Raw genomic sequence first — 24,690 nt, 5'->3', positions numbered from 1 at the left:
GACCTAACACATTTATTTCAGGCTTTAAATGCCAACCTTGGGTTATTTCCCCGGTAGGAAAACAAGAGTTAAAAGAACAACAACATAGGAATGCCTCTCAGTGAGCCTGAGCATCGCGCCTGGCACTGGGTCTGAGTGTTGACAGGGAGGACAGGGAAACACGAGAAGAAGTCAGCTTATTTTCCAGGTCACGCCTCGTCCTACATCCCCAATGGTGTTACCACAGGACGGGCCAAACACACACACACACACACACACACACACACACACACACACACGCCTGGAGGCTCTTTGACACCCAAAATAAGACAGGAAGGTCTCAGACCTGGGAGACAAAGGCCGAGACGTACGACAAACCGAGCGTGGAGTGAGAAGAGAAGGACTCTGTGTGTCATAAGCCCTTGAGTAAAGTGGAGGTTTAGGGGCGGGGTTGACAAACTGCCACTTCTGTCACTACAACTCAGCCTGGGTGAGGGGGGGGGGGCTCCTGTGGGATAAAGGGCCCGATGAGTGAGGCCCTTCATGCTCACCACGGCTCTCCTGGCATTTTCCACAGGGTCCGTAACCCCCCTGATTGGACAGGGAGGGGGAGGCGGGAGTGGAAGGAGGGACGCTCACAAACACCCTTTGACGGCTCGACGCGGCCTGAAGAGGGCTGACCTTCTCTAATAGGTCCATGGCTCTGACTCATATTTTTATTTACATTAATTTGGCTACCCAATTGAATTCTCTGGGTCGCGACCCAGTCTTTGGGAAAGACTGGTCTAGACGACGATGGCGTGGTGGTGCGCGTTTGTGCGCAGGGTGTGTTGTTGTTTGCTTTTGTGCGTTCAAGCCGGTGTCTGTCAGGCTGCTGGGGAGAGAAATCGGCCCCGCATTTCCAAAACTTGAAAAACTTCTTGTTTGGAGCGTCTAGTCAAATATATTCCCTAAGGCTGTTTGTTCTCTCTCTCTCGCTCTCTCTCGCTCTCTCTCTCTCTCGCTCTCTCTCTCTCTCTCTGTCGTTCTCTCTCTCAATCTCTCTCTCTCTCTTTCTCTCTCTCTGTCGTTCTCTCTCTCTCTCTCTCTCGCTCTCTCTCTCGTTCTCTCTCTCTCTCGCTCTCTCTCTCTCTCTCTCTCTACCACATAAGGGCACTGAGACCCACTTGACCATGGCTTTAGTTTGCCACAAGCATTCCACAGTGGGTCTGAATTTTCTCTGCAATGCAAACTATTTCCTTTTCTTTTTGCTCTGGGCACACGAGAAGCCGCAGGTACTGCATGGTAGGAACCCGAGCATAGCACGGGACAGCGTAGTCCTTTAGTGTGTTCCTTATTAAATCAGCTCCAGCCCCAAAGGGAAACATTTCCGAATCACTAAACTGTAACAACACATGATATTCTTATGCTCTCATTCACCGTGAATACGCTGATTTAGTGCAAAGAGCTTGGAGCTTGTAAAGCAAATTACTCTCTTTACAGCTTCACAAACTTGGACCCCAGGACACGTTGGGTTCTTTTTCATGCTATAATCATAATAATAGTTTATTAACAGTTATTCCTATTTAACAGAAACAGTCACGTTGGGGTTGGTTCTTTTTGCAATAATAATAACCATAGATACATAGATAGTTTCACAGGTACTGATGTATTTCACAGGTACCGATGGGAATGAAATGACAAACCCCGATCCAAAACCTCTCAAAATGGCAAAGATCCTAAAAGTACTCATGTGTTATTATTTCTAAATCCATCGTTCGCCCTGTGAGGTATGTAAGTGAAGGCACTGAAAGACAACATTACAGTGTGCAGAGTGCTGAGCACCGGCGGGGCGCAGGGCGACCTCCGGCGAGACACAGCCTAACCGCACGCCTTCCGAGGCTCTTCACTTTGTGAAGCAGCGCTCGCCTTGTTTAGGGAAACACGCCGGGCTTACACCCTGGACCTGTGTCGACCGGCCCGAATCATCCCTGCGGCACACACACACAGCCACACATACACCTATGCACACGCAACCCTATTCACACATACACCTATGCACACATACACAGACGCACCGCTATGCACACACCTATGCACACGCACTTATGCACACACACACACACACACACACACACACATGCACACACACACACACACACACACACACACACACACACACACACACACACACACACACACACACACACACACACAGAGACAGCAAACACATACACATACACACACAGGGGGTTGGGAATAGAGAGAGAGAGAGGGAGAGAGAGACATAGAAAGCCACAGAACCAGAACTACACTTAGGGCAGAGGAAGATCAAAAAGCATGACCAGGTAGCCTCTGGCTGCTGAAGAGTGACTAGGCAGTAGGACTAGGAAGACATAAAGGTTGGATTAATCCCTTCCAAACACTAAGTGTGTGTGTATACTTAGTATGCTGCTGACAAATGACACATGCTTCTTTAAGGTTTGAAGTTGGTTGTGATTTACATGTAATCTCTACGGTGTGCGGACACGTTGACAAAAGCTAAATGTCTACCGGTTTACAGTTGGTATACACACAGGTATGGATTCTCCATGGGGATGTTTTGCATTTTTATGATGATTAAAAATATAATTGTGTGTCTTACACTCTCAAAAAAGTGAATTATACACATAAGAATCTAACGGCAGTTTCTGTATATTTGTTTGATATTGTATAAATAGACAATGGAATAATTTCCCAAATTGCTATAGAAAAACGGAAAGTCCCTGCTCGAATCCATAGGGACATTCCATCCCCTCCGTTTCCATCTGTAGTGTAACCCTTGAGCAGGGCATTGTAATGAAGGTGCGCCATGGGTCACTGTGGGGTATTTTAGGCCAAAGGTTGCAGTAGGCTGGCGACATGAGGACCAGACAGGGAACAAGATCAGGCTGTGGTGGGAAACCAGACACCCTCTCTCCCTGCCCCAACGCCCACCAAAGTAATATCTGGGGGGGGGGGAATTCAACCACAGTGATAGCAGATACCAGAGAGATTATGTAAACAAGGTAAAGAAGAGGAGGCTGTTTACCACTGGGTCAAATAAGGATTTGGTTTAAATGTAATGTCTGCAAATGTTTAAAGACTGCATTAAATGTTACATTGTGGCATAAGGCCAGCACTAATTGTGGAAGTAAAATATGTCCCACTCAACCTAGGCGTATAACAAGAGAGAGACCCAAGAATTGCAATTCTATCAATAATGCGCAATCCGATAACAAATCAAACCAGTCAACTGTTTATATGGATGGAAAAATGTTCAGCGAATACATCCCGGATCCAATATCTGGATTAGGGAATAGGGATGTTCCTTATGATTTATTTCCCTCGTGGTTAACCTGACACTTCGTGAACTACAAACTTGTTGACGAGAACAGGTTATTATTGAATAGCCCATTCCAGATTGACCTCGAAACTCTCCCCCCCCCACCCCACACACACACACACACACTTATTTATAGGTATCGTTAACAGCATTGTATTCAATGTGTCCTCCACTGTGTGTGGCATTATACAGTGTCGAAACGCAATCGACTCAAATAACCCATGGTGCGAAGGCCCAAACAACACCTTCCCAATGGGCCCCCCACACGTCTTCCTTCCCGCCTTCAATTATCACCCCCAGCAGGGGCCCCAGCAAGGGCCCAGCAGTGCCCCCATCCAGGGACCACCCTAGTATTGCTGCAGCCACGAGTCCCATCCCCACGGCCCCTACTATCAGTGAACAAAGGGTAACACCTCCCCCTCTTGTTTACACAGATATAGTAACCTAGAAATACACACACACACACATACATGCACTAACACACATACACACGCACACGCAGGCGTACACACTTTTAAAAGCCTTTAAAATACCCGCACACTTATCAACCTACAGTTGCCGGGCCTACCCTGTTTTAATATGGCTCTGGGTTGTGTTTTACTGGAATAGATGTTCAGCTCTCAAAGCTACTGCTGGTGCTAATGTGAAAATGTGTCTGGAAAAAAAAATGAAAGCCAAAACTTTTAGCCCTTTATTAGAAAAGCTACAAAAAGTATCCCACTGAAGGCTTTAGCCCCGCAGTTCAGTGTTGAGACGTTTAGAAATTGAAGGCACAGGAGCAGTTAGTTGTCTATATACAGAGATGTTTCTCTGAAAGGACAAACTGATATTGGCCTTGATAAATACAAAACAGTCTAATGGGGGGGGAAGCCAGCAAAAGGTATATATCTCTCCATGCCGTTGAATGTCAGTTTACCTTAAACATAAACAGAGCATTCTCCTGGGATCTAAAAATACTGTGCGCGTCAATGTGTGTTTGAATGCGTGTAAGCAAGGGTGCGTGAGTCTGTGTGTGTTTTAGCATGTGCATACTAAGAAAGTGCGTGTGTGTGAGGGTGTGTGTGTGTGTTTGGGTGTGTACTAAGCAACTAATGTGTATGTGTGTGCGTGAGTGTGTGTGTGTGGGTGTTTCCGGTTAGCGGGACTGGGTGGGTGACCCATCCCGTGCTTGACGAGGCTCAGGGGTCTGCAGCTCCAGTTTCCAGACAGCTGAGAGCTGAGAACCACCGCGGGGGCCGTGGTCTTCTAAGATATACGGTCATGTGTTTTTTATTGATGTATGAAGGACGTTGTCAAATGAACCTTGATGCAATATTTCCCTTATAAAAAGATGGCATCCACTGACCCTTACCAGTTACTCGACTCCACAACTCAGATCCACAAAGAGTGTCTATTAGTACGGTTCCCGGCGGCAGTATTTCCCATGATGTCATCGTGTTAATGCGCAGACGGGAGTCCAGAATGGAGTCAAGGACAGCTGTTGGATGGCTCTGTCGAGAAGTTCGGATTTCCTCCTCCAAGTATGCTGCCAACATCAGCCTAATGACGCCTCGACGTCCATCTAACCACCCGTCTCAGACCCACCTGTTGTTCAGGCCACGTTCACACAGCCCCCTCACAAGGTCGTAGACCAGAACCAGCTAGATCTGTCAACTCCCCGCCCCCGCTCCCATTTATTATAATTAAGTGTTTCATTGTCCGGCTGTGGTGGGCAGGTCCACCTCGAAGCGAAATGGCTGCAGAAGATAAAAAAGACTTTCCCTAACACCGAATATGGCCTGCAGTGTAGCAACTTAGAATGAGTAACGACATGTGATTTATGGAGAGCACACAGAGGTAATGAATCTCGTCTGTGACTAGGGTAAGCCATAATGAGTTGCAGACGAGCTGTTTATTGTATGTGGGGGAGAGAATGCTTTGGAAGAGATGCAGCAGGGCCTTCAGGGTGACCCGGGGACCTCAAGGAGTCCTGGTCCTGTGCAGGCTCCTTTTGAGAGGCTGCGCCAGGGAATCCACTTTCCAAGGTGATGCTTTTTGGGTTTGGGATCTAGTAATGAACTTGCATTTGGCCGGCTTGGTCTATTGGACCGCCAAGCCGCTTCAGCATGCTGATCTACCCAGCAGTTTGATTGTGACATCAGAAGAGTGTTTGTTTGACCGCCTCATTATCACAAAATATGAAAGGAAGAAGGATTACTCGCTCATCATCACAATATGGCAGGAAGAAGGAATAGTTGCTCATCATAACACGGCAGGAAGAAGGAATACTCTCTCATCGTCACAATATGGCAGGAAGAAGGAATAATTGCTCATCATAACACGGCAGGAAGAAGGAATACTCGCTCATCATCATAACATAGCACGAAGAAGGAATACTCGCTCACCATAACATGGCAGGAAGAAAGAATACTCTCTCATCATCATAACATGACCGGAAGAAGGAAACGATCACCGCTGAGCACCTTTGCCAAGTTGACGCTCTCAAGATCTGTGTGTGTAGTTTTCCTCAGCATGGTAGAACACGTTCAAAAGCCTTTTTTTGGTAATTTTTTTTATCGTTGAGTTAATTGCTTCAAATAGTAATCCCTCAGACCCTGCCAAGGCCTGGAAGGGATTACATCGTGTTGACTAAGTGACAATGAGTCGCCCTCAGCTGTTCATTACATCACTATAAACGTGAAAGGAAGAAAGAGCAGAAAAATGGCTTTGCTCTTCACCTTCTCGCGCTTCATCACAAAATCAACAGAGAAGTTAGAGCCAGATCTTCAAGGTTAAGTCCAAAATAGGAGACTATTAGGAAACTGTTCAGTCCTCCTGCACATTATTTCAAGGAGAATTACCTGACAGCTTTGACCTTTGGCTGGAATAGGGAAGATACTTTTCCTTTTTATCAGGATCCATGCCCAAGAAGAAAGGACACATATTGTCAAAGGTTGTAGCCACAATTAGGATTAATATGTCTGCTAACTGGTCTAGCCTGTTTAGAAATAGACAGGGGTTCGGGACAGAATGTTAAGTTGTCAACAGAAGAATTATTAACTAATGGCAAGAGGTTTTAAATTTGCTGTACTCAAAACCCATAACTTTCTTTGTTCATTTGTTTTATAGCAGAATTCTGACAAATCAAGCTACACTAAGAAAGGTCATGTGCATATGGCTGCTGCGAGTTAGAAAGGCTTACATTCAGTTTAACCAAACGTGGCTCTCCCAAACTTGTGTGTTTGCATCCGCAAACACACAAGTGTTTATGTGCAGCTTTCATATTCTAAGGAATTCTGCCAATTAAGTTCTCTCATCGGCCATGGAGGGCCATGTACTCTTCACATCCAAAACAGCCTGCAGGGAATGATTATAATAATGACAACCAGCTCAAGTATTGTCACAGTATGGAGACTGTGACAGGAAATGCTTGGCCGATTTATTGCTCTTCATGAATGACGGGGAAGTTATGAGCATAACGAAGGTGGGTTTCCGGGGAAGATAAAAATACCTGCAGGTGATATTACACTCTTCTTCAGAGGCCCTGCTTCCAGAGGGGGTCTTGGTGGAGGGCAGAGCCGGGGGGGGGGGCACAGAATGAGTCAAAGACTGAGGAAGCAGCTCTCTGTGGCGTATCCAGACCACATAGGAGAGAAGGCATGTGTTTACTCCTGCTTCTAATTTGGCACCTATCAGACGCACAGATTGAATCAATTACAGATTCATATTAAGCTTGCGAGGGGAATTGCATGTTCTTGAGACTTTGGTTGACTACACACTGTTTATCTTGTGTGCACAGGATCCAGTTGACCACGTGGCCTAGAAGTTTAATTCTGAATGACAACATTCTTTCAAAACCCACTCGGATTGCTAACTCTTGCGCACATAAAATAACAAGTGATACTTAGGGAGTGCTCTCAGATCCGTCGCCAAGGAGTCTCTCACTACAGTCGCCTTCAATGTAGAGGCCTGCTGCTGTGCTCACACCTCCCAGTTTGGGGGTCGGCCCTGGACAGCAATAAAATAAATATATACTGGGGAAAAGCCATGCTTCAGAGGGGGAAAAGCAGGCAGAAACAGCCAACCACTGCTCGACATGCTGGCACACCCACATGTCCACTACAAACTGCAGCGCCTTGAGGCCGGCTCTTAAACATGTGAGCTCTGTGCGCCTCTGAGTCTCTGCGGATGTGATCCAAACAGAAGGATTTATGCAACGCATGCAGATACAGTTATTTTCAACCGTGGTATCGTCCCACTTTACTACCACAGGGGAATATCCTTTTGGCTTCTTCAATTCAGAGTTTTGAGGATCAAAAGTAGGAATACGTGTTAGGCACAGATTCCACCCCACAAGCAATCTGTGACATTTTTGACAAAATAGGGAATTACCTTCAAAGTTTAGTGAGAGGGTTTAGAGAGAAAAAAGCCAGCAGCCATTGACTGATGTTGGTTTTAAGCAGGAAATTTGAAATTTGAACGATGCCAAAGACTGCTATTTTGGGATCAACATGGAAGAAAAGATCAGGGCTCTCACACTCTTCATTCCCACATTTCTCTTGCATTTTTTTGCGTCTTTCTGTCAACCACTGACAAAGAATCAAGGAGATTATCTCCTCAAGAAGGGAATGACCTTAGGGAAAACTAGAGTTGTGTGACTTCGGCAGGTGTAAAATGTCCTCCGAAGGGTTTATAAAAAATTCTGCGTAATGTATCAGGGTCCATGACATCCAGATCATAGGCATTGTGTTTCACCACATCATCCTATTTTTGACTATAAAGTGGCCTCCTGGGTTTACCTAGTACTGATGGAAGAGACACTCTTTGCCTAAGAATTTTATTTTTGGCTAAAGGTAGTGTAATCGTCTTTCGCAATTTTTGGCATACTTGCACATGCCAGGTGATAACATGCAACTTTTAACTTTAGAAACAAGGAGCAAAATCCTGGGCAGGCTTTGGATAAGCAAAGCCAAAGAGTGGTGGATGAAGATAGGCTCATGAACAAGGGCCTGAAGAAAACCTGTTGGATACGAGATAAACATTAGCCCAGGCACTGCCCTTATCCAAGGTCGACAAGGGGGCCGGACTGCTCTGCATCATAACTGCTAGTTAAATGACATCCTCGAGAAGTTTGAGAAGTTTGTCAGATTGAATCATTGTTTGATTTGGCTTCAATATAATACGCTTATCACCTTATAGTCTGACTTCATATACCACATCAATGGTTTTACCCACCAGAAATGATTTCCGTCTAGACTCATTCCCTGCAGGGATGTGTGATTAGTCTACATGGCAGAATGGGAGGGAGATCACGTTTACGGGGCCAGTGATGTCATGTGTCAGGCTTTATCATATAATTACATGGCTGTCTGAAACAAGCAGCAGCACCTGGCCAAACACAGCAGCACACAAACCCTTTTGAATGGTAGTCGTAATATATCTCATAACTCTATACTAGTCAGGAGGATCATGGCATTAAGCAGGTTTGGATGGTAACATATATGGTCTTATCCAATTTACGATTGTCCCACATGGAAAGGGAGGAAGGAATTCCCCTACAAATGGGGTACGCCCATTGGAACAGTTGCTTTGAAGGAAAGATAAAATCTCTGAGCTATATTAAACATTTTCCTCTTTTAACCTTCCTTCCTTCCTTCTTTCCTTCCTTCCTGGGGCCTTTCCTAAATAAACCACACAGTCTTATGGATAACTATTAGGCTGTAAATGAATGGCAATCATGGAATTACTAAGCCGCAAAACATATCAAGATAATAGCTATACTGTTTATGTGATGTAAGTAGAGGGAGATGTGTTTTCAATGATTACTTGGTAACTTTGACATTCGAGACCTAACTGAAGAAAGAAGGGAGAGACATGAAACATTGAATAGGCTAACATTGGGCTGTGTCTGAACTTACAACTACACTGCATCTGGTAACAAGAACCGGAACAATGTAGCATTAAACAGTCATTGCAAGTCATCCAATGCCCCCAAAAGACTCCAGCATCTTAAATGGGCCTTTACAGTACCTTTCTGTACTTTACATGTTCTGTTCTGTAACCTTACAGGTTCTGTAACTTTCATCTTCTGTTCCATAACCTTACAGGTTCTGTTCTGTTACCTAAGAGGTTTTGACCTAATGATGTCCTCATTGTAGTAAGGGTAGCCAGGAGGAGCAGAGAAAACTGTGCAGTAAAACTTGTGCAGGTTCAAATTACGAGCCAACACCTCAAAGATGCCTAATGGCTGTTGGCTGTTGATGGCTGATGACATTGCAATCATTGAAGAAATCTTATGCAACATTGTTATATTTAGAATACCAGCCATTCTCGCAGTGCTTGTGCAGGAGAGAAGAGTAACAGATATACAAGGTACCTTGCAAATGTCTATTAGAGGATCCTACTGAACATAAATGACCTATGGGATGCATCCACAGACTGCTATGTGCGTTTTCTACAAACCTTTAGCCGAGCACTCAAGTAAAGTAATGCGCGATGCAATACGAAAGTAGGCCATGTTAATAACAATGTACGACCCAATTATACAGAGTCTTACCCTTTGGAGTTTCTGGCTCAGTTCCAACAGCACAACACACCTGAGGGTGCCTCTGCTCTGATCGACTCACCATAAACACAGTCCCAGACCCACCCCGACCCCGACAGCTGAAAGATGAAATTCACCTGTCCTCATAATTCACAGACAGGCCCTAATTTGAAGGTGTGCTCAGACACCTACAGCAACATCTGTTTGCCAGGGGTTTACATCACAATACAAAGACAGAAAGGCAGCTAACCCCGCCCATTGGAAGCAGATGTGAAGGGGATCATTTCCTATGATAATAAGAGATAATTACAGAATGTAGGCTTTTGGTGCCTGTGTGAAAACAAAGAGCTCAGGAGGTAAATCAGTGATTCAGCCAGGTAGGATGGAAGGCAGTGTGTGTGTGTGTGTGTGTGTGTGTGTGTGTGTGTGTGTGTGTGTGTGTGTGTGTGTTTGCGAGTGTTTTTATTAATTCCCACTGCTAATAAGCAAGCCAACACAGACCAGTCGTCATGACCTCTTAAAAGGACAAAAGAAAGCAGAAAGAGCCTCATTTGAGTCATGCTGGCTTAGTGTTACAGTTATTTCAAACAGTGAAATAACACTCATATTGTGTAACAATTTCTGAACTATTATAAGCTTGAAGCGAGGAAGGGGTTTGTTAGATGGGAGGACAAGGTGTTAACTGTCAGATAATATATCCAGCCCAAGACACCAGTCACAATAGCTAAAACACACAAAATCCTGACACTCGAATCCCGAATCTCTGATCGCAAAATCTGCATAAAAAGAACCAATTGGGAGGCTAAACAAAAACACTCTTCATACCACCAGACTTTTTTTTACAAACGAAGATACGGCATAGTGTTGCCATTATTAACAATCCAAAACGGCTTACTCTTAATCAGAACAAAAGTGTGTTTCACAATGTTAAGTAACATTATGTTTACAACTTTGGCTGATTGGTTCAGTATAAAAAAAGAATCTATGATGTGGTGGAAGTTTTAAAAACATTGTTGTTGTATGCTGTATCTTGTTGATAAATATGCAAGTAATTCACCGGGCCCCATCCATTTTAGGCTGGCATTTTCAGACCCATTATTTGTGTTTAGAGTTGAGCAGGATTGTGCGCGCGTGTGTGTGTGTTTCATTTGCTGCTGTCTTGTGGGCGAGGCGAGCAATGCTTTGCCAGTATACACACAGACCTCAAACACACAGCCTCCAGGCCCCCGTGCTTACCCTATGAAAACTACTGGCTGGGAGCCCTCTAGAAATGCGGTGGTGTTGTGTCTGCTCCCTCTATCTAGAATCAGAACAAACAGCGCCGAGCTCATTCTTCTATTATCTCCCCACTAAGTCTGCCGTTCTTTTCCATTGCTTCTGCACCGCGGAGCCCTGGGGCGTGACAACAGGGTGCAGGGAGACATGCGGTCCGGGGCGGGCAGGGCATGCGCCGGTGCCAAGGAATCTGAGGTCCGGGGGTCTGCCACCATTGTGCCGCCTCCCAGCGGCGGGCCGCCCTCCCTGCCCCCGCCCCGTGCACCCGTGACAGGGTCACAGCGGAGCCCCAGCGAGGGCACCCTCTCGCTGGGGCCTCTTCATCCCAGCACGGCCCAAACGGCCTCCTCCGGGGGCCTCAGGGGCCCCATAAATCACACAGGCTTAGTTCAGTTCAGAGGAAGAACCGTTTAATTAGCCCCTCTGGAAGCAGTGGTTGTCTGACCTTGTCTGAGCTTGCCTGATAAATAAGATCTAAATAGGGTTTTTCTTCCTCAAACATGAGAAAATAAACCCTCCTGAATCAGTTATTGTTTCTGTATTCATTACAAAATGAATAGGAAAATATAAGCCATGAATATTTAGGATTACATATTCATCGTTTAGGCAAAGTGAGGTAGCCTGTTGAGCAGATAGTCACACATCATAACATGGATATTTTGAATAACAGTTCAGTTCGAATAACAGTTGCCAATGCCAACGATAAAGGCATGGTTGCATTACTTTGGTTTCCATATGCATGCAGATTGTAAGCATACGAATTCCCTTAGATTACATTCTCTTGTTAACCTCAATTTGTCTTTACCTCTCTCTATGTCCCATAGCTGCAACAACATACAGTTATCAGATAAGATTAAATCTGATAACAAGGGCGTGATTCTAAGTTGGACCCTTTTTTTATGTGTTTCCGTGACCAGCTTGGGAAATAAAACCCAGCAGGGTTGAATGGAAAACACACACCAAAACAACCAGACCTTTACAGCTCTGGCAGGCCAACTGTGATGGAAACAGCAATATCACAGTCCAACTGAGCAGGAAAATAAATGCAATGACTGGCTCATGACTCAATATAACTGAGCTCCATAAGGTCCAAAGGAAATTTCTTAATCCCTTGTTCAAACATGCCATTCACAACTGTATAATAGAGAAAAACGAACAGGAAAGCTACTGTGCTACTTAGAGCAAGGCAGGCAATCTGAAGAAGCTGACGCAAATAGAACTGAAAACATTTGCCCCTGCATGTTTAGGGGATTACAGAAGGTGGACATGATGGGGGGGGATGGGGCTGGGAAAAGGTTGTTGACTAAATATCCACGGACGAAGAATTGGACAAACTCAAGTTTGTACAGATGTATTTATGAGATAACGTGTCTTCAATGGCAGGAGACCAAAGAGGGGACTCCCGGGTCGGAAAACAGCCGGTCATGACGCTGGACGCGTGGAACAGGATGTGTCCCGAATTGCACTCAGGAAAGCATGACAAAACCGTCACTCCAGGGGAAGTGCGTTTGTTTCTCCCACAGTCGATTCCCATCTTCATTTATCCAACAGGATGATAACCCATCCCAAGCCAGAAGCTTCGGATGCCCATATAGGCGCCTCAAACAATGGTGTTCAGAAAAGATCTCGTCTAGCTCTCGATATAGCCCACAATGAAGGAGATCACTTGGCCAGACTCCCCCTTCCTATTTTGCCTGCAGGAACTGCTGAGTCAGTGGCGGAGCGGCTGGAGAAGGTCAGGGGTGTCGTAAAAGAGCTGAGTGCTGTTCAGGTTAAATGTGGAAGCCTTTCACCGGCAGTTAGGGGGGAGAAAGGGGAGAAAGGGGAGAAAGGGGAGAAAGAGGAAGGAGGAAGGGGGTGAGGCTAAGTGTGTAAAAGAGACACAGAGAGAGAAAGAGAGACTTTCCCAATTCATTGCATGTGTGTGGCTGTGTGTATATATACATATATATTTGTGTGTGTGTGTGTGTGTTTGCGCACATGCTAGTGTGTGTCTGTGTGTGTGTTTGTTTCTGCGCAATTGCGTCTGTGTGTGTGTTCGCATGTGTGTCTGCGCACTTTTGGTGTGTATGGGTGTTTGCGCACGTGCATATGATAGTTTGTGTGTGTGTGTGTGTGTGTGTGTGTGTGTGTGTGTTTGCGCACATGCTAGTGTGTGTCTGTGTGTGTGTTTGTTTCTGCGCAATTGCGTCTGTGTGTGTGTTCGCATGTGTGTCTGCGCACTTTTGGTGTGTATGTGTGTTTGCGCACGTGCATATGATAGTTTGTGTGTGTGTGTGTGTGTGTGTGTGTGTGTGTGTGTGCCGATGACTTGCTTTGCACGAGTGGCTGTGCACATGCAAAATGTAGAATAAAACAGTATGTTTTCAGGGGCTTGCTGACGTTCTAACACAGGCCAGACCATGAAGGCTCTGCTCCTGCGAGGATTTAATCCTCTCATACCGATCTGAATGTCTGCAGCCAGGATGTGAAGAAGTGGGGAAGTCCACCGAAAAATGAGTGCTTCCGCAAGAAGGATGTCCTAATAGCTAATATATCATTGACCTTATTGTGACGTATTCATCCAGTAGCTTAAGATACCTTTTTGGGCAAATTACACAGTAATAACAGTTCCAAAATGTTGTCTTGTTGCCGTTACAGCGACGTGCCAGATTGAGGTAACAAGGTAAGAATGACAACATTGGGTATGCAGACGCATTGGGTAGCATTCATCAATATTACTGGTGCAATATTACTGGTCAATATTAAAGAGGAGACATTTTTTGCTTTAGTTTTCATGCTTACTCTGACACCCAAAATGTTGCTACATCAATCCCATCCCTTAATAATCAAATATTTAGGAAGTTAAGAGATCTTATTTTATTTTATCTTGCGACTTTGAAAAGAAAGACAATTTGCAACTTCTTAAAAGTGATAAAAGAAAACAAAAGTACTGGCACGGAAAGCCTCACCATTTAGCATGTAGAAACCTGTCTTACATTAAAAGGAAGCTAAAAGAAGAAAAAGAAAAGAAAGCAAAGGCGCTGCACTTTCATCTGTGTTCTGGGAGGTAACTGGGAGGTTGCTGTTGTTAGGGAAAAGTTCACTCAAATAACTTTTGTTCAACAAAGTATGGACATTATACATACTCAAGACAATTGTACACCCTGTGTTTCAACACCCATCTCTTCATTGTTACCTTTCCTAAAGTACAACAGAACAAAACAAACTGAAATATACATTATATGATATTCCATTTTTCATACCAGAGCTTACTTCTTGTTGGCCAGTCCCTAATTAGATGGGAAGAAATGAAAGAATAAACTGAATATAGTGGGATACTGAAAGAGCAGAACTGTGGCTTTAGGACCTAAATGAAATAGCAGAAAATGTATTTTGTTTGCAAAACATTACAAATGAGACTTGTCACGAACACCGCCCTTTTGAGAATCTAAGTACTGTATGTGCAAAAAAGGGCCATGCAAAGAAAATACATTCGCCTTCTAAGGCAATAAAAAGCATACCCGAGTGACTTAACGTTGCTCCTCAGTAAATGGACAATATATGACATTCAATAACATACAGATGAAGAGAAACCCTTGTCAGTTATTATTGATGTTTGTTTATTTATTTATTATCGGCCTCAGAGGGAAAGCGTTGGAGTAAATCTATATTGAGTGCAGGCATGGACCATGCCAAAGAAGAAAGAAATGCTAGATTAACATGCTTGACAGATGAGGATGTGGATGCTTATTTGCTTGCAATGCCCCTGTCATAGGCTAACTTTCCAATGCGGGCTCCCTATTTCATTGAGAACATAATTATCTAAGCAATAGAGTAACCTTTTACCTATTGTAACCTTACAATGACCTCACTTGGCCAACACCTATACCTATAGCTCCATAAAAAAGAAATGGAGAGCAATATAGTTTACTTGACATGACAAGACTAGCCATGGGGCAGTTATAAACATTAATGTTACCATTAGAGAACCTCTTACTAACCTAAGTGACTGTTCATCACTTTCCAGCACGGGGGGGGGGGGGGGGGGGGGGAAGGGAATTACAACGCAAAATCATATGGGATTGGCTAGTTATTACAACCAATGTTTCAGTGGCTTTCCTGTGCACATAATCAGTGCTGATCTATTTCATAAACCCACATATTTGGGACTACTGAAATTCCTCAAACATATCCCTGAAAAGGGGGTTTATGCCGGGGAAAAAAGGGAGGGCAGTGTGTGCATTGAATGTGTTGAGGTGTACGTTTGTGGCAAGCGATGGAAGGCATGCGAGCAGGCCTGTAGGTTGTGGCATGCAGCGCAGGGAGAATGTGGACTCATGTCGGCACATGCAGAGTTCTGCTGCTGTACCAGCTGTGTTCAACAGCCTTCTCCTTTTGTCCGGCGCAAACGCAACGTGTGCCGAAGCTGAACGAAATGGATGCTTTATAATGATGCTGTTTTGAGGGTGAGATGTTTTGCCGAATTCCCCAAAATCTGCACCTTAAGTCAGTTCGGCACATGTTCACATGCGTGTCCAAGGCTATTGAGCGCAAATCTGTTCCAATTCCTGGAGAATTGCTATGAAACAACAAGGGCAAATTCTATGCGTTGACTCAACTGTAAAGCACGCCTTTTGAGGGACATCCACTCTTATTGTGTATGTGCAAGAGAAGAAGTGCAAGGCTGAACCGAAAGATGCATCATTTATTCCGACATGGTGTAGGTTTGAGATGTTTTAAGGAGCTAATCTCCCGTACATCACGCGGAGCCCCTTCCCTTAAACCCCTCTCCCCCTCCCAAACAGGGGGGGACAGCAGCAGCAGCAGTCAGGCTCCGGGAGAGCTCAGCTCTCCAGCCTCCACGCAGACCCTCCTAAGTCCTCACCACTCGCCCCAGGGTGTGCGCTTCCTATGTGCCCGTGAGCTTGGAGGAGCCCCTCTTCAGGCCGGGTACACACGCATTGTCCCCCGTGCCGGCAGGACGGCCTCTCTCCTCTGGGGCTATGACTCAACAAAGCCCTGTTTGCTAAGCTGACTCTTTGACCAATTATCTGGACGGGTAAGGAAACAGGGGGGAGGATGGAGAGGAGGAGGAAGGGGGAGGGGGGGGGGGGGGGGGGGTATCCTGGGGTAGGAGTCTATTGGGCAGAACTTCCCCACTGTTCAAACTGTGGAATGAGGCCGGTGTTTGCACTACTGTGCTCCACTACCCCTCGGGGTCCTCATTGACTCTGAATAGAGTTTTATAGCACTCAGGTAGCCGGTCTCAGATGGCACAGCACCACACACACACCCCCCCTCTCTCTCTCTCTCTCTCTCTCTCTCTCTCTCTCTCTCTCTCTCTCTCTCTCTCTCTCTCTCTCTCTCTCTCTCTCTCTCTCTCTCTCTCTCTCTCTCTCTCTTCTCACTTCAAACCCCGTCGGCCTAAATCGCCAAATTAAACTGCTGTTAGGCAACATAATACCCCCACAGGGAATACAATGGTTACACCAGCCAAAAATGGAAAAATAAAATAAAATACTTTATTGAAAGCGGCCGCCTGTAGCTGTACTGTAGTCATCAAGAATCTAGGCTGCTGCCCTTCCCCCAACACCACTCCCCCCCATTAGTGAAGTCAGGGGACAGTATTGCAGCAGTCTAAACTGGGAGATGCAGGGCCCAAAGTGTCAACAGTGCTGCTGCTGCTGCTGGTTCTGATGTCATAGCGTTGAAAGAGGTTGGTTACACTGTGTTCATGCTATGAAGGGTGACTCACACAAAGCATCACTGTTGTACATTTTCATCCTTGAACGAGCTAAATAATGTGTAAGATGGTGGGTTTAAGTCAAGTACTATTGTCATTTAAAGTAACACTGTTAAAAGGAACAGTGCATTGAGTCTTTCATTTACATTAGAGGTAAGTACATTATTGAAAATAAGTAACTGTAAAAGCCATAGTGACACTTTTAAGCAAGTTTGATTAAAAAGTCTGTCATCACTTGTCATAATGCATTAAGCAGATTCTCGAAGAAGAGCTAATTCAATTAGTTTTCAGTTTTACTTTCATTCAGGCAGTGGTAGAAGTGGGTGGTCATCTTCTAATATACTAGATAATCTATGCATGCACTATAGGGCTGTTATGATGATCTAAATCTAAAGTTGTTGGGTGCAACAACATAGGACTTTGAGGTTCCACCTTATTGAAACCATATCCTGGTTCACCAACCCTCAAAACATTATCTATTAGTCAAAGACTGTTTGCTCCTTGGCATTGCACAAAACTTAAAGGAAAAGATCATTGATTTTTCAGAAAGCCCTCAGACCAAATCTGTATCAAACATTAGAGACATCAAATAAGTTCAGGGGAAATGTAATACATTTCCGGGCAACGTTTAAAAGGGTTTGCACCTGAAATGAAAAAGGGACTATATGGCCCAGCTTTTTATTTGTTGGGGAGGTGAGGGTTGAGGGGTGAGAGTCCAGCCATGATCGCAGAAGAAGGAGGAGGATAACCTTTTCTCAGCACCAAACGAATGGCTCTCTTCTTTATGATTTATGGAACACATACAGAGGTGTATGTAGCCTACACCGTATGGCACATATTTCCTAAACAGTAGCCTACATGTTATAACATAGACAGATCTTTGCATCAAGTGAAAAATTGAACTAGGCAACTTGCAATTTAACTGATATTTTGATCGTCTCTAGACATGTGGCGTGATTAAGCAGATGTAAGTCAGCCTGCATGTTTGGCATACATGCTTGAGTTAGGAAAACATTATAAAACAAATGTATCGCATATGTCCTAGCCACTGAATGTCCAAGCAATGCAAGGTGTAGCTTACACTGCTTTTTATTAACAGGCTATTTATCTATTTTTACTTTGAAAAAAGTGAGGGTCTCGAAGACCCTTGGGATAGCTCCCTATGAATAGCTGTCTCTATGGACAGATCAGCCTCAGTCAAGCCGATGTTTTAGTCAAATTACTTTGACTAACATGCGACTGTATAGTTACGCCCGAAACGCGTGTGGTTTTGAATTGATTCCATAGTCAATGTGCCGGAACGAACCCTACAATTTAACGTTTATTAGCCTCAGAGTTTTGCCTATAATAGGAATAACGTCAGTGTGATAGGGAATTGCAGTTGCAACTAAGTTACCCTTTGTAAACCCACGAATAATGTGAGCGCATGCAAAATTAATTCATCAAGTTCATGAAAAGTTTGTAAAACTTTCCCAAATGAAAGTGTACTTACAGTGAGTAGTTGATAAGCAAGTATCAAAGTGAACGTAAGTCCATGGATCCAGCAGATCCGAGTGCCCATTTTCCACCAACCAACCCAGGCTGCACTGCTGGGAAAAGAAAATCAAGGTCCTTCTCTTCTTGCCACTTGGGAAGTGTGTTTCTGTACCTATTCACTTCTTACTATGAAGTTGAAATGGCTTCTCTAGCTCCCACGCCCGGTGGGACTTCATCAACAGGTAGCGATCCCTTAGCAATTTGTTGGAATGAAAATATTTGCAAAGTGCCGTGTATCTAGTGCGTTTATCGGCTCAATGGCTTCACTTTTTTTGGCAGTCCGAAAGTTTGACTGGGCAAAGCACGCGCGAGTCAATGGGAAGTCCGACTCTGGCTGGGGCACAGGACTACTGCCCCGAGTAAAAGGCGGAATGGAATTCAGGGAGTGCTGAAAGACAGCTAATCCCAAAGAGGAGAGACACAGCCTAGACCCTGCCCATGCATGACTAGAAATCTGCAGGCCTATTTGAGACGGATAAGACATTTGTCAGATTGGACGAAATTAACATATCGTAGTTACACATTTTTCCATATATAAATACGAGAATAGTATACGCAGGTGGCCGAGGGAAAGTTGTCTTGATATTTGTCAGCCCTGCAGCCTTAAACATGCCTGATCTGGTAACTGACTCAAAGACATGCATTCCGAAAAATGCTTTCTAATTCCCTATGGAATTCACCCAACAAAACAAACCAAACCCATTGTTTCGGAGTTCAGAACACCAAGACATGAGAACACATGGGTGGAAAATGCAGGGTATATGAGAGCAGAGTTAAAATAATTAAAAGTTTTATACCAAAAGTGTGGTGCCATCTAGTGGTAATTCACGGTTCAATACACCTGTATGCTTACTCTATTTGCTCTGTATGCTTAAAATATGAGAAAATAAATTATTCCTATTATGTTTTGAAGCACTGATTTTTACATTTTAATATCTACATTTTTATTAGGATCTTTCAACAACATGAGGCACTTAAATTACAAAGACACACGTTTCCTACAATTTTTTTCTAATTAAGAACATAAGAGTCAAAAGACATGTTTGAGGATGCAAAGTTGAAGAGCGATGAATTCCAAACATTGCAACTCAAATCAAAAAAATATAGGGTTTGTGACAGTTTTTTGCTGCATACTACTGACTTTTTCCAAGGGTGTTCTGCCTGTGGCTGGCTGATTTTAGACAGTGAGAGCATAATGGATGAATCACAGACCAGAATGGTGTTTTTATGGGACTCCTCCCTACCCCCTGCTTGCAAAAAATAAACACAAATACTTGGAAAATAGATTATCAAATCTGCTTGTAATTCACAGCCTTAAGGAGGTCCTGAAAGCAATTCTTGAAATACAATGTCTTATAACTTTCATTACTAAAAAAAAGATAGTAATGAACTAACAAGAAAGATTGTTAGTTTATCCGATTTAAAACTGGGCCTGTTGAACATCTATTACATCCATATTGACAACACCCTTCATGGTCAACTGAATTTGTGTTGGCTCAGAGCAGATACACAAAGGTAATTTCTTCCCATCTTACAGTAATAAACAGGCAGGGGAAAGTTAGTATGTGCTGCCAAAGTATGCCATGCAATCCAAAGGTTAGACCAGGTTTCCTGAACCCATTTGAAAACGAGGTCCCTATATCATTTCAATTTGTTAGGGGTGAGATAGCTGATAGCTGCACAGTAAGTTTTCAACAAGATGACGTAAATTACGAGACAAAATATGCCTGACCATTTTTTATTTGCAGTCATATAAACATTTAGATGTGGCTCGAAGGACAAAAACATTTAAAGATCCCAACATTTTCTGCTCTTTCTGTAGTATACTCTTTCTGTTGCTTTTTGACTGACCTTGGGTGAGTTCAAAATACTAAAGAAGAGTATACTTTAGAAAGAGAATAATACTACAGAAAGTGGTCTGTGTTGCCAGCTGGATCGGGAGCATGCAGCTGGGGGAAGAGACCTCACGAGAAGCAAATGTTCCACCACAACATATTGCTTCATACTTTGGTGTCAAAAAGACAACGTCAAATGTATCTTCGCAATGGATTGTCATTTCACCTTTTTTGTGCCACTAAACAAGTAAAAGAATACATAATACGTGTATAAGGCCAGTTCTCGTACTTTTCATAAAGACTGCAGGTGTATATGTGAATGTTTCACTGCAGCCATCACTTTTATTATGATGTATTGATTTATAACCCGATATGGCTCGATCAACCCGGGAGAATTGATTCCCCTCCAAATTGATTAGGAGAACATTTTAAAAGAAGTCATCCGTTCACATTTGTTTTAGTGTGCAGGCTTAAATATAATATATATGAATGTAACAAAGTTTAAGGCAAGTAAATATATTTGATGAATACAACTCTAAATCATAGTTACAGTCTCAGAAGAATTCACAGGCTTCACATGATAAATTGAAAAGGTAACTGTAAAAAAACATTTATAAAATCATATTCATCACCTGCTTTTAAAAACAGGGCTCTTATTTATTAGCAATAAGAAAATGTGACAGTCCACAACAGCCATTAAAAAGAGAATAAAAACACAAAAAGAGTGTTGTTACCAAATGACATCAGTGGTGGCAATAATGTCAAGCAGGAGTTTGTCCCTGGGATTGGGTTTGAAAGTAGAGAAGCTTGCGTAGGAAGTTGAAGGAGCCAGGCATCTGCTTGTAGAGGCCCTTGGCCGAGTTCTGAGATACCTCGTTGTTAACCTACAACAACAACAACATAGTACTTCAGGAAATGTCCAAACCAAGCAGCAATTAAATCTTACCAATGCAGCGCTTCTCCAATGCTTAAACACTGTTAAAATGCTGAAAAGGAAGTGGACACGGAAACAACACCCACACTCATTTGAAATTGGAATAATGATTCATGGAATTGTGCTTGGTCCATGGAGAGACACGTACAATGTAAAACGATAACACATTAATAAATCAAAGCTCACCATCATCAACATGGTGACTAGGTCATTTGCGTCAGCGTTTTCCTCCAGAATGTTGTCCAGTATCTCTACGTACCAGGAGCCTGAGTGAGGGTCTCTCCAGGACACAAAGCCTATACAAGAACATAATAATCCAAAACAGCCCCACACTCAATGAAATATATTGTTTTATATCGCACTATATCTCAAGCCAAACCAAATGACTCTGAATCTCTGTTGACAAAAACATAGGTTAACAGCAAAAAAATGATAAACAGTGCATATCATGCACAATGAAATCCATGCACACACTTAAATCCCCACACAATTAAATCGAGACACAGTGAAGTCCATGCATACACACACACACACACACACACACACGCACACACACACACAACTCACCAGGGAAGGTGGAGTAGGAGACGAGGATGTCGCTGGGTGTGGGCAGGGTGGCTCTGGCGTCGGGTTCATCTGACGTGCTTATGGAGTCGCTGCTGGACGACATGGGCATGGCGTCCGTCTGGTCGTCCGCTCCGCCCATGTAGGGCTCGACCTCGTCAGGAGACACTTCGAAACCTGTGTCTTTCTCGCCTGTTAATGAAGAGATAATAATAATAAATCATGTAATAAATAAAAACGCGCAGTGCTAAGCAGGATCGCTTAGCACTGGAGCACATTATCTCCAACCAGAAGACGGAGTATTATCACAGATAGCTGACCGAACTATGTCCAGAGTTTTAAAATAGGCGGAGGAGCGTGTTTTGAGGTCAGATATCCTCCATAAGGATTTAGGTTTAGGTTTAAGGTTTATTGAAACTTTAAAAAGATTGCCTTATTTGAAGATACCCAGTGAGTACGTCAACGAACCGACTGAAAGACCGAGTTCAGCATCATTACCTCCACCGCAGGCCTGGATGAAGAACAGCTTGGGTTTTCCTTGTAGGGATGGGCAGTGCTGTCCATTCAGGTAGTTGGTGATGAACTGGACGGGGACAACAGGTCCGTCCACCCCATGTACGGCACCAGGGAAGCGGTTGTGATTCACCTACAAACCGGAAAACAATAACTTCCAGGTTTATAGAGATCCAGCAGTCAAAGCCCAGTGGATTGGTGCGATACAATAGCATGACAGGCCATTTGCTTTTTGGACATGTATTTTAAGGTAGGAAGGTAAAGTATAGAACAACATAGCAGTCACCTAGCATCCTCTAAAGACATCCATAAAGTATAACATATTTGGGTCAGATAGACTACCTTGCTATGCAATACACATGAACGAAACCCAGAGAAGGGAGATTAAAATGAGTATTGTAACTGTGTGAATGTGTGTTTGTGTACCTCAGTCCCATGAGACAGTATGATGACCACACAGCAGTCAAACGGAGAATGGTCAATCTTTGACAGAACACACAGCTCATGTCTTATTTGCTGAAACGTGAAGATCATAAAACAATTAGTGTGCATCTAGAAATCGTTTATTATAGAATAAAAAGTAAGAAACGAGAAGTGTGCTGTGATGGCAAGGCTCACTTTGTATCTCAGGTTTGTCTTCACTGTAACTATGAAGTTCAGTGACTTGAATCTTTTTTCTAGTTTGTCACAATCTACGTTTGAGCCTTTGCGATCGCTCAGCTCGGCGTTGGGTTCAAACTTCACGTTGTTTATGATCAGGCAGTGTCCACATGGGCTGGCATCCATTTTATAGGTCTGAGGAGAGCACATAGAGAGAGCATGAAGTCATTAATGAGATAAATATTATCGTCAACTTGATTACGTTTCTAGTGTGGTGTAAACAACATTTACCTGAATACTGTCTTTCCTTGTTCTCCTTGGTGGCCTTGGTATTCTGTATTCTCTTTCTGGCGCTGGGAAAAAGAAAAAAAAAGTTTTTTAACCAAAAACCAAAGATGATAAATCTTATTCTGTTCTATAAATATGATTCTTACATGGGCTGGGAGAGTCGCTAGGCCTCTGGATTGGATAGATCGGAGCAATGTCTTTTCGAGGCCTATCCACATTCATAGGCGATGCTATTGGAAAAACAAAACACAATTTAAAGTGACCATTCAAGGTTGTTGTTATCTATTATGGCTGGTGTCCAAAGAAAAAAATACATACAGACAGGTAGAGGTTGGAGGACAGGGCGGATGTCTTCCAGGGCCGTCGGGACCAGAGGCTGAACTGGGGCTTCTCCACCCAGCAGGAGCTCTGCCAAGGGGAGCTGCCCTGCATCACGGAGGCACTGGATGAAACATGGGAAAGCCTGGGAACCACGTTTCTCTAGATCACAGAGTAGCTGCCTGGCCTGGTCCCGCCGGGTTCCGGAGTTCTGGAGGGAGACAGATTTAAGTCCACTACATCTATAGAGTGATCAGAACCAGAAACCTGGTCCCTTTACTACACCGGTGCCATATTGATGACCAAGAGCACGACGTACTGTCATATCTTGATGAAAATGTTGGAAATCTACCTTAATCTCATCGATCATGTCTTGGGTGAAAATTCCCTTTTCCAGAAGTCCATCGTAGAGCTCTGATGGTTTCAGATCCACAACAAGAGTGACCCTGTTGCGCTGAAGAACACTCCTGTGTTTTGGATCCATTCTGGAGTTCTAAACCAATTGTAAAATAATGTGTGTAGTCATACAAAATAAAAAAAAGTACATCTGTCGACAGAGAATATCTTATATGGCAATCCTTTCGATTCGTATCGTTGTTTTGTATTCGAACGGTTGCAAGAGACATTTCCTTGTTTACAACACTCCCTCTTCTGATTGGTTGGCTGTTTTAGTCAATAGAAAAAACAAGGGGTGTGTTGGATACACCTGCCGACGTGAATTACACTGTACACACATGCCTCTCCCCCGCCATATTGGAGAGGCAAAGTAACCTGTAAACGTTTATAAGTAAACGGGCGACCTAGGGTTTTATGGATACCAAGCACTATAACGGTAAAAATGTTCAACTGATTTCAATTACTGTTTTTTACTGAACGGTTAGTAATGAAAGTTATAAAATACAAAACAAAAATGTGTCTCTATATGTTATATATAAACTATATCTCATATGATTAAATATTAATATAAAATGACTCAACGTATTCGGTTGAAAATGTAAAGGTTATAGTGCTTTTTATCCAGAAAAGCCGCAGCTCCCCCATTTACTTGTATTTGTTTGCAGGACAGTCGTCCCGCTCCAATATGGCGGCGACGTTGACGCAGAAACGGGTCGAAGCAGTCAATCGAATCGAAGAACGGTGGCGGCGCTATGGATAAATAAATCCAGCGCACCCACTGATCCTTAAGCGTCACAAAATACTCAAATTCCCAAAGTTCTTCTTGTTTCTGTTCCTCCTCCTCCCGGAGCAGCTCCTCCC

The 24,690-nt window shown here is 43.7% G+C and overlaps 2 protein-coding genes across 8 annotated transcripts in view; both read right to left on the bottom strand.

Moving 5' to 3' along the window:
• The window catches only part of hspg2 (heparan sulfate proteoglycan 2), a 94,460-nt gene extending 75,748 nt beyond the window's left edge, over nt 1–18,712 (bottom strand). For 6 of the 7 annotated variants that reach the window (XM_079741634.1, XM_079741638.1, XM_079741639.1 and 3 more), the window contains exon 1: nt 18,338–18,712. In XM_079741634.1, coding sequence (XP_079597760.1) covers nt 18,338–18,406 — 69 coding nt within the window. In that variant the 5' untranslated portion in view covers nt 18,407–18,712. The remainder of the gene's footprint in view (nt 1–18,337) is intronic. The other variant, XM_079741635.1, reaches the window with a different exon arrangement.
• Nucleotides 18,713–20,105: 1,393 nt separating this feature from the next.
• Nucleotides 20,106–24,055, bottom strand: casp9 (caspase 9, apoptosis-related cysteine peptidase). Its single transcript, XM_079742424.1, has 10 exons — nt 23,786–24,055; nt 23,434–23,644; nt 23,262–23,345; nt 23,119–23,180; nt 22,846–23,022; nt 22,654–22,743; nt 22,213–22,360; nt 21,718–21,906; nt 21,337–21,446; nt 20,106–21,100 (listed from the first exon to the last, which is right to left on the bottom strand). Exons 1-10 carry the CDS (start codon nt 23,915–23,917, stop codon nt 20,978–20,980), a joined length of 1,326 nt encoding a protein of 441 aa, XP_079598550.1. The 5' UTR covers nt 23,918–24,055; the 3' UTR covers nt 20,106–20,977.
• Nucleotides 24,056–24,690: the final 635 nt, after the last annotated feature.

The sequence above is a fragment of the Pollachius pollachius genome (genome assembly GCF_949987615.1).
Source record: "Pollachius pollachius genome assembly, chromosome: 8".
Taxonomy (NCBI): Eukaryota; Metazoa; Chordata; class Actinopteri; order Gadiformes; family Gadidae; genus Pollachius; species Pollachius pollachius.
This window is presented reverse-complemented; position numbering and strand designations above follow the sequence as displayed.